A 9,600-nucleotide genomic window follows, 5' to 3' on the forward strand; every position below is an offset into this window, starting at 1 on the left:
AGACCTGCGAAGCACGCTTCAAAAAGCTGTTTTACCCAAAGTATTTCCAGTTGTTTTGTGTGTACGGATATTTATTGTCCATCAGTCTCCTCCGTGAAAACTTATTTCTCAGATTCTATCCATAAAAAGGGGCAAGACACAGAAAGGAAACCCGAAGTTGTTTGCTCTTTTTGAGAACGAAAGACAGCTTGCCCATTTGAATATGCGACGTTGCACCAACAACAGTCCCAGATCAAAACCAACAAAATTTAAAAACAAATAATACAAAAGGAATTTTCTAACAACAGGTTACAACTCCAGCCTTGCAACATACCACAGTTTAAAGGGGAACAGAGACAGAACACACATGTGCCTTGATCCAACAAATGAAACAACCAACCAAGATAGATTTTTTTTTTTTTTTTTGCAAAGAACTACGAAGACGCAGGAAGTTATCTGCATTGTTAACAAGCGCACACGCACTTACTACTTCCACCTATGCCCTTCTTCCCACCCAGAAAAAACAAACCACACGAAGAGCAAGGCACAAAAGCTGCGCATCTCTGACCAAAAACTTTCCTGCAGACCGTGCTGGTTGGTATAGATGGAGAAATCCGTACCATCAGAGAGCGCTGCATGCTGCTATGCTGGACAACACTGCTGTTGGAAGAATTAATCATTCATAGATCAACAATTGGTTCTTTCATCTCCCTGGCTTTCTCAGAGCAGACCATTAAGTATTTTTTTCCACCTACCGATCCTGTTACACTCCAATTTTTCAGCTGCGTGTAGCAAAGACATCTGAATAACATTCATATTTCCAAAATGTATCTAATTAAAAGAAATAATCTTAACCAGAGAGGGAACCTATCCGCTTCTACAGGCTTCATAACTTTGCCAGTGTCAAGAACTGCCTTAACATAAAACTCTGTAGTAAAAATCACAATCGAATAAGCCACAAAAAAAATGTGGAAGGCAAACTGAAGTGCACCAAAGTCTCTCTTTCTGGCTTTCTACCAAAGGCAGTCCATGGAAACTAATCCATGAGATAGCTGACCTTTCACCAAGTGAAGTTTTAGGAGTAAATACCTCTGCTAATCAAAAACTAAATTACATGTATACATTAAACCGCATCTTTAAAATTAAGCTGCATTCCCGTTAGCCCAAACGGCAGCACATTCAGTCGCCACTAAACCAACGGGAATACGGCTTTTTTGACTATCACTGCAGAGAAAGACAGGGAGAGGGAAAGGAGGGATTCAGGAGCCTCATCGTGACAGCAGCAGAGGAAGGAAAAGTGGCTGGAAGAGAAGGTCGTCAGGGGAAACATTTCTCCCGCTGTTACCGCCGCCCGGGTTTGCCCTTCCCGTCCGCAGCCCCGCAGCGGCCTGGCAGCGACCCCGGCTCGGTACGGCGGGGGCTGCGCTGCCCGCCCTGACACGGGGCTCCCTTCCCGGGGCCACAGCCGAGCCCCGACACCTGTCCGTGACCCCCGGGCCCGGCGGGGCGGGCGAGTGTGGGTAATGCCGCTTCGCCCCACCCTGCGGGGACCCGCCACCCGGGACCGGGACCTGCGGGGTGCGGGCGGGGGATGCTCCAGCCCTGCCCGGAGGGTCCCACACTCCTCCCCCGGGGGACAGGAGCGGCTCCGGAGGACAAATCCCGCGGGGTTGGACCGCGACACCCCGGTGAGCCCCACGGGGGCGGGCGCGGGGACCCAACGGGGCCCGGTGTGCGGGCGGCAGGACCGGCCGGCCCGGCCCCCCCGCGGGGCAGAGCCGCGGCCCCGCCGCAGGGAGGGGAGGGGGATCGGGGGCTCCCCATCCCTCCCGCCCGCCCTCACCGTCGATGTTCTCCCGGTCGCTGATGTGCTGCAGGTTGCAGCCCGTGTCCTCCCGGCTCAGCTCGGCCTCGGGGCGGTAGGACTCCAGCCGGGAGTGGGCATTCCTGCGCAGCTTGGGGCTGGAGGAGACGCAGCAGGAGGTGGTGTTCCCCATCTTCTCGGCCCGGCCCCAGCCCCGGTCCCGGCTCGGGAGGCGGCGAGGGGCGGCGGGTCAGCAGGGGCGGCGGGAAGCCATGGGCAGCGGCGGAGAGGCGGGGGACCGGCGGGGGAAGAGGCGGCGGCTGCGGCGCCCTGCGGCTGCACTGGCCGGCGGATCCCCCCGGCGGCTCATCCGCGGGGGCGGCCCCGCAGCGCGGCCCGCCGGCGTGGGCTGCGGCACCTAAGCCCTCCTCCGCGGGCAGCCGGCGCCGGGCCCGCCGAGGCACAGCCCCATCGCCGCCGGCGGGGCCGCCGCGCTCCTCCTCCTCCTCCCCCGCCGCTGCGCAGCCGCCGGGCCCGCTCCGCACACCCGCCCAGGCGGCAGCACCGCAGCCTCCGCGGCAGCGGCACCACCGCAGCAGCAGCAGCAGCAGCAGCCGCCCCGGGCGGCCCCCGCGAACCGGTTCCGGTTCAAGCGGGCGGTAACGCCTCCCGCCGGGCGGGCTGCGGGAGCGGTGGCCGGCGCCCTGCCCGCTGCCGGGGCGGCGGAGAGACCTGGCCGGCGGCCGGAGGGGCCTCAGCGGCCGCCCCGGGGGCTCAGCGGGGGCCGCGGCCGGCGAAGGCAGCGCTCCGGCTGTGGGCGGCCCCGGCGGCCTGCGCCCGTCTGTGTGGGCGCTGCATGATGCCCCTGGGGATGCTCTGGCCCTGGTGATGATGCTCTGGCCTTGATGATGATGGCCGTGGTGATGCTCTGGCCCTGCTGATGATGGCCCTGCTGATGCTCTGGCCCTGGTGGTGATGGCCCTGGTGATGATGATGCTGGCCCTGCTGATGCTCCGGCCCTGATGATGATGGCCCTGGTGGTGATGGCCCTGGTGATGATGATGCTGGCCCTCGTGATGCTCTGGCCCAGTGGGTGGCTGAGCCTTGGGAAACCCCTATGTTTGTTCCCAGAGCTCATCATCCCTGTGGAAACCCAGTGTGGCAGCCAGCATCTTCCCCGTTTGGCCTCTGATGGAGGCCCCAAGGGCACAGTGGCCAGACCGCCAGCGGACACACTGCTAGCCCCAGCGCTGGGAAGTCTGTGTGCTGCTCCCAGCAGGACATTTTCACCCGTGTTTCTTAGCTTTTTCAAGAATGCACAAGTTCTTTTGAGAACTTCATAAGAATTCCTTTAGACGGATGGTGTCAAAGGTCACTGGCCAAGGAGGGAGCACGTGTGTAACATGCTATATACCGCTTTCCCTCTCTTCAGAGCTTTCCCAGTCAAAATCCACTTTTTCAGTATCAGTGTAATGCCAAAGATGGCAGTTTTGCATGTTTTTTATTAGTTGGGGTTTTTTTTTCATTTTTAAAATCTCTGTAATCTAAGCAAATCTCATGACTACTGGAGGTCTGAGTCATGGTGGTTGAATGGGTACACTGATAATTTGATAACAGAAAAACACATTTATGGACTTACAAAAAATGCTTTGACTTACAGCCCCACATCCAGGGAACCATTACATGTTACTCTACCAGGCACCTCATGATTATCTGCTGTTTTCATAAGATCTGCTCAAGTCAGATGATTACATGAAAGACTTCCAAGTTATCGTCCTACTTTTTTTTTTTTTCAGGTCACGCATTTCAAAGAAAAATTAATTTTTAATTTTCAACTATCTTTGAATGTTTATTTGATGCAAACTTACCCTACCGAGATACAAAGAACAAGAAAGACAAAGAATGGTTTTTTTAAAAATCTGTTTTGAGGATGTATTCCGTAACTAATTCTGTGACACCCCCCAAGCATGGATGGGCAGCGGTTTGTGAGTTACATTGTCCCCTTGTGTTTAAGTAACTCAGGAGCAATAAGAATGGGTTTAGTGTCTTTTGTGTATTCGTGTCTTCAGTAGCTTGCATCCAAACAGAAGGAAATACTTGCTGGTCCTCTGGATTAGAAATGTTACCTTGTAGGTTGTCCTGCTACCCAGCGCTTCCCACCACCGTGTAGGTCGTTTCTTGCTGGGGGCACCTCAGCTGCTCCTTCCAGCACACCCCGCTCTGCTGCTGCCAGCGGGGCCTCCTGGTCCTCTCCTCACACCAGGCCCGGCTTAAATCTGATTAAATCTCAAATGGGCATAAGGAGTGATCAGCAACTTTCAAACACAAATTTGTAAGAGTCATATCATTTTAGTATACATACAACAGAATAATAAAATGTTAGTGAGGTGCCTTGCTTACCGCATCTCACAGGAGGACCTCAACAGAGCTACAGAGACCTCTGAGGAAGGATTTTCTGTTTGCTGCCTGCCATGGCTCCCTGACCCGCCCTGTTAAATCCTGCCTTCCTGTAAGAATCAGGGACACTTACCCATTTATGGCCTTTTTGACCTGCAGTGTCCCAGCGTGACCACTCCTGGGGCACCAGTGCCATTGTCTTTTAAGTACACGCTTGGGTAACATCAACTGGGAAGTCATTGTGTCACCTTGCCTTGCTGTACCAATCCCACTACATTTTTTAGGCATACAGCAAACACCTCATAACCCCTAATTATTTAGAGACTTTTTAACAGCTCTAAATCTCTTGTAGCAAATCCTTAGTCAAATCTTGCAATTTAGACATATACCACAATCTTCATAAGGTTTGAAACAAGACAGGCAATGACATAATGATGGAGATGGGTTAATTGCAAAATCTGCTTCTCTAGGGAGATAAGCAGAGCTTAAAAGGACATATTTTCTTTACTAAAAAGGGATGATTTAAACTTTGGTCTATAGTTAAGGCTAATATTCTAAAAGTAAACATTTAAAATTTTTTTAAATATAAAGTATTTAAAACTCGTCATCATCAGTTGTGACCGTGTAATCACTGTGTAGCTACCTATTTTCTTACTTGCAGTCTTTTCTTCTGAATTTTTCATGTACCTTTATTCCTCCTCCTTTCACCCCAAGAGCTTGCTGAAGTACATTATAATGACAAAGGTGCTACAATACATATTTAAAGATAAAGTCAAAGAAAAGGAACGCTGCTTTAGGGTAATGGTCTCCTGCTGGTATCTAAGAGCTGAGAAAAGTACATAGGTGAAATACATGTCAGGAAAGCTATTTGGTTGTCAATTATGATTACTTTATTTCAGCTATATCAAGTGTATGGTGCAAATGTAACTGTATTGTTTGATAAATATTGGTACAGTACAGCAAGAACAGTTTGCTCTACCTTACTGACGTGTTTAGATGTCACGGAGAAGACCTTCTATGTCTTTCTTTGGTTAGAGACCGTTCTGTTCTTGAGGTTTAAGATTATGTATTTTAATGGTTTTGCCCTCCTGAGCAGCTTCATGCCTCAGCTGAGGAACACCATAAAGCTCCTTAAACTAAAGCCAGGCCTTTCAAGGTTGGTCAGCGCTGAGGTACCTCTGTTTACAAAGGGCTTATGCCTGCACAAAGGTATTTTTAAATCTGTAGCATCTCCACCATACAGAAAACAATGAATTTTAATAGGTTAAATATTAATGATGTGATGTGACCCATTAAATTTTTGTGCTTGAAGTCTTCCTGGAACATTGTCAAAAAACGTAAGTGTTTCCAACCAGCAGCTGTAGGTCACTGCTTTGCTTAGATAAGATTTGTATCTATTTTGAGTAGATAAAAATGATAAATATTATTTAATACAAAACTACATGCTGCTTGCAAACTGAACGATAAGGGAAGCACGTTTTAAAAAAAATATCCTTAGGATAAATGATTGGTGACAACCAGGTCCTTTGATTCTGCTCGTCTTTAAAGCAGTCTGAGGAATTTGTGTCACACAACACCTTCCCCACACCGCCATCTAATGTTTAATAAGAGTCCTACAAGCAATTGAGGCGTACGTTCACTCTAAAATGCCACATTGTCAAATTTATCGCAGAGCCAATCGTTGTATGGAGTTTAAGGAAAAGCTTGAAATGAACATTCCTATGTAAAAAATTATCTGTCTGGTCAACTGAGTCATACTCTAAGCTCTGTTGATTGTAATAGCTAAATCTCTTCAGACTATAATATTAAAGTCCAAATCAACTAAAACCATAGTGATGAACGCACCTGAGGAATGTTGATTATTATCCCTCTGATAATTGTATTCATTATCACTTACGTTTATCGTTACATGCCTAAATTCACCAGCAGTAACAGACTTTCTTCCTCAAGGCAGGTTCAGGACACATCATTCTTGATTCTGAGCCAACCCACGTGGCAAAGCCTTTCGCTGTGCTCCTCAAGAGAATGCATTCGTGGATCATGTCTTAGATTCCCACCCCTATGGATCTGGAGGGACTACTCCTGTGGCAGATTTCCCCTTTGCTTAAGGTATTGATCCTTCTAGGATTAAGGCAGTCTTCTCTTTCTTGGAGGCAGAAATCCAGGGCTTGCCAAAAACCACCCTTTCAGCCTTGTCACAAGTTGCCTGAAGCCCTTTCTCTGCCCACCCCAACCACTGACATTTGGGGGTTTCTGTGGTACTTAGCAGATAGGTGCAGCTACTGTTCCCAGGAGAGACACCAAGACCTAACCAGAAGTACATAAGAGGTGGCAGTTACTGCTTAGCATCACCTAGCTTAAAACCACTCAGATGGTGCCAGTGAAGTTAGCCCTTTGGTGACCGGCACTCCTGTTTCGCAGAAAGCAAATATCTTATTTGTACCAGAGAGTAACGTGTAAAGAGTAAATCAAGATTTATTTTGAAGATAAAGGGAGAAATTTGGGGTACGTACTTCGTGTATTTAACTTCAGTGCGTAAGTCAGGATATTAATCTCGCGCTAGCCAACAGAGAGATCCTATTCTCGGCAATAATTCAGAGCACAAAGTCAAGGTCCTGCTGTGAAGTGCATGGCAACTAGAGGATCCTGTTTTCATTTACTATAGAGGAGGAAATAGGCAATTCAAGAATGAAAGTGACACACCGGAGAGCAGATGTTAGAACACTTCCCTAAACGTGCACACCCCAGATAAGTTTTTATTTATTTATTTATTTGCTTTAATTATTGCCATATTATTCACCAGTTTGAAATCACTGCAGAAAGAGTCAGTTTCCCCTCAACCAGGGAAAAATTGTTCATTGTTTAAGGTGAAACACTTCAAGAACAACTATACTGGAATATTTATGTATGTATAACCATTCATAGTTCTTTTTTATTTCTTCAGGGATGGAACAAGATAAGATCTGCGCTTGGAAGCAGCCAGCACCCCACGCATTATGCCTGTGAGGGAAGATCACACGTAGAGCACAGGTCTGCAGGGAGAAGGGGGAGGGAGGAGTCAGCATAGCAAGCGGTGCCCTGGCTGCTCTCGGGTCGTGGGGGAAGGCGCAGGCAATGGGGTTTAACCAGCTGGGTGCAATTTGATTGGATTAGGTTTGGCACAGTTTCATGTGCTCCTAATTCATCAGTGAGTGGAGTAACTATATTGGAAAGCTACTGGGGAAAACCAGCGTTGCCCCCGATGCTGCTGTCGCAGGCAGATAGAGCACAATCCCATACAGTCTCTCTCAGTGTTTTTCTCTCTCTTCATATTGTCACCCTGTTCTTTCTTTTGTGCCAGTGCATGTCTTCCCATGTCAGGATTGGCCGCCTTTTCTTGGTCTGAGATCTTGACACGTAAAGAGCAATAATTACTCAATAGTATGGCTTGATGACTATGAGCAAGGGTGGGAGTGCCCCCTCTTGAACAATGAAACCCCTTGTAGGGAAAAGCCTAACTAAACAAAATAAAATAATGTGTAAAACCAGGCGGTGCTGCCACAAAGCACTTTGCCAGCTAGAGAATCTATATGGAGTATGAATAAGAGCCTACTGTGTTTTAGTCCTTTCTGCTTGTGAAAGATACTATTCTATAAAGAAATATCTGTTAATCTGTTCTGATTTCATACAAGTCCAGGCAAGTATAACTTCTTTGGTTTCAGTGAAGCTACTCCTAATTTACACTGAGAATGAGACCTGACCCAGGTGCAGCAATTTGGGATACTATGTTTGGACAGAACTGTTTTCTCTCAAATTCATCTTAAGAAAATAAAAACCCCCCACTTTTACCCAACACTCAATACCTGGCAATTTTGAATATCAGTTGTGGCATCTCGCAGTTAGAAACATTTATGCGTCGTATGAGCTTACAAGTTCCTGTATCAGAAATACAGCTCACCAGAAAAGCATGCGTCCGTACATACGTGTGCTCAGGCTGAGTCCTCTATATGAAGCGCAGCATCAGGGAAGTTTATTGCTTTAGCCTACAGCTCGCCAGAAGACCAGCCTTTTAAACTAGAATAAGAGAGGGCTTTGAAGAAAAGTTAAAGGTTTCAGAGTCAGGGAATCAAGCTAAATATGGCAAACTGTATAGACTTACCTCGAAAACTGTTCCTATGAAGCACGTTCTCAAACTGGGTACAGTTCTGCTAAGTATTAACATCTATATTGAGTGAAAACAGACCTTCCTCGGTTAATTTTCAAATCAGGAGGTGAAATGAAACAGTGAGAAAGTTCTCGGTATGGAAATTAAAGCTCTTGAAGTATCCAAGTTTTCAACAGAGAAGTGTCCAGGCATGAACCTTGCTGATTTTTAGCAAGGTGCTACAACTGTAAATACTTGTAGGAACTCCTTTAGTGTTGCAGACAGGCCAAAAGTCACCCCTCTCAAGACAAACCCCCTAAGTTTCTGTGTATATGCCTGGAAAATACAGGAAATGGAAATACAGATCTTAGAGGTAAAGAACCACAAATTAATTAATGCACTTAACAAATAAACAGCAGATATATAATTTTGAGTGTGTAGTTCTTAAAGGCTTTGTTCAGCTTCCGGAGGTCCTACATGGGGCAGTACCCTTTCCTTTGAAAAATAATGTAAGATTGCAAACTGCGTGCCTAAACGGGCTGAAAGTTTTCCTTTCTTTTCTATTTGAACAGTGAATTCTGTCCACTCTCAAAGGGCATTGGTATCAACATCCTTTGAGCAGAAAGGCTGGCCTACAAAAGTAATAAAAACATTTACCTCTGTATGATTTCCAAAGTCCTTTCCCTCTCAATGAAAAAGTACGCAGGACATAATCAAGCCTACAGAATTCAAACTGAATATTTAAAAATTTCCCCTCAAGTATAGCAAAAGCTGGCATGATTGTTAGAATCAGTTTCCATTGCTTCAGCAAAAAAGGAAGGAAAGACTTTCTCCTTTAACCAGGTGAAGCTCGCTTTCTTTTACTTCGGCTGCTATCAGCAAGCCTTCAGTCAGACACATCCTAAGTGACCTGAAGGGAAAGCTTCAACTCTTTCTGCTTATTCATTTACTACGTTTTAAACTACATAATCACGGAGATAGCAGCACTTTGAGAATAACCACCCACTGATTTGCACACAGTCGAGGAACCCAAATTCAGCTTTCTGCTCCACTGCAGGCTGCGTGCAAGACTTTTGAAAACCCCCTCATCCCTGTTTCTCACATCCCTTTCAGGGAAATGGGAATAATATAATCTCACTGTATCAAAGGGTATTTTTAAGACTAAAATATTTAAAATGGCAAGTTGTTAATGTATTAGAGGAAAGGGGACCGAATAAAATGGCTAGATTACTCTCAATCATAGTTTTTCCTATCCTATCGTGGCACTTCTGATGTGCACGCTGCCATCACTTGATGC

General features: G+C 46.9%; 1 protein-coding gene across 3 annotated transcripts in view; it reads right to left on the minus strand.

Moving 5' to 3' along the window:
• The window catches only part of CCNY (cyclin Y), a 129,768-nt gene extending 127,789 nt beyond the window's left edge, over nucleotides 1-1,979 (minus strand). The window contains exon 1 of one of the 3 annotated variants that reach the window (XM_063324458.1): nucleotides 1,823-1,979. In XM_063324458.1, coding sequence (XP_063180528.1) covers nucleotides 1,823-1,976 — 154 coding nt within the window. In that variant the 5' untranslated portion in view covers nucleotides 1,977-1,979. The remainder of the gene's footprint in view (nucleotides 1-1,822) is intronic. The other 2 variants (XM_063324459.1, XM_063324461.1) reach the window with 2 other exon arrangements.
• Nucleotides 1,980-9,600: the final 7,621 nt, after the last annotated feature.

This window comes from Chroicocephalus ridibundus, chromosome 2, assembly GCF_963924245.1.
Source record: "Chroicocephalus ridibundus chromosome 2, bChrRid1.1, whole genome shotgun sequence".
NCBI lineage: Eukaryota > Metazoa > Chordata > Aves > Charadriiformes > Laridae > Chroicocephalus > Chroicocephalus ridibundus.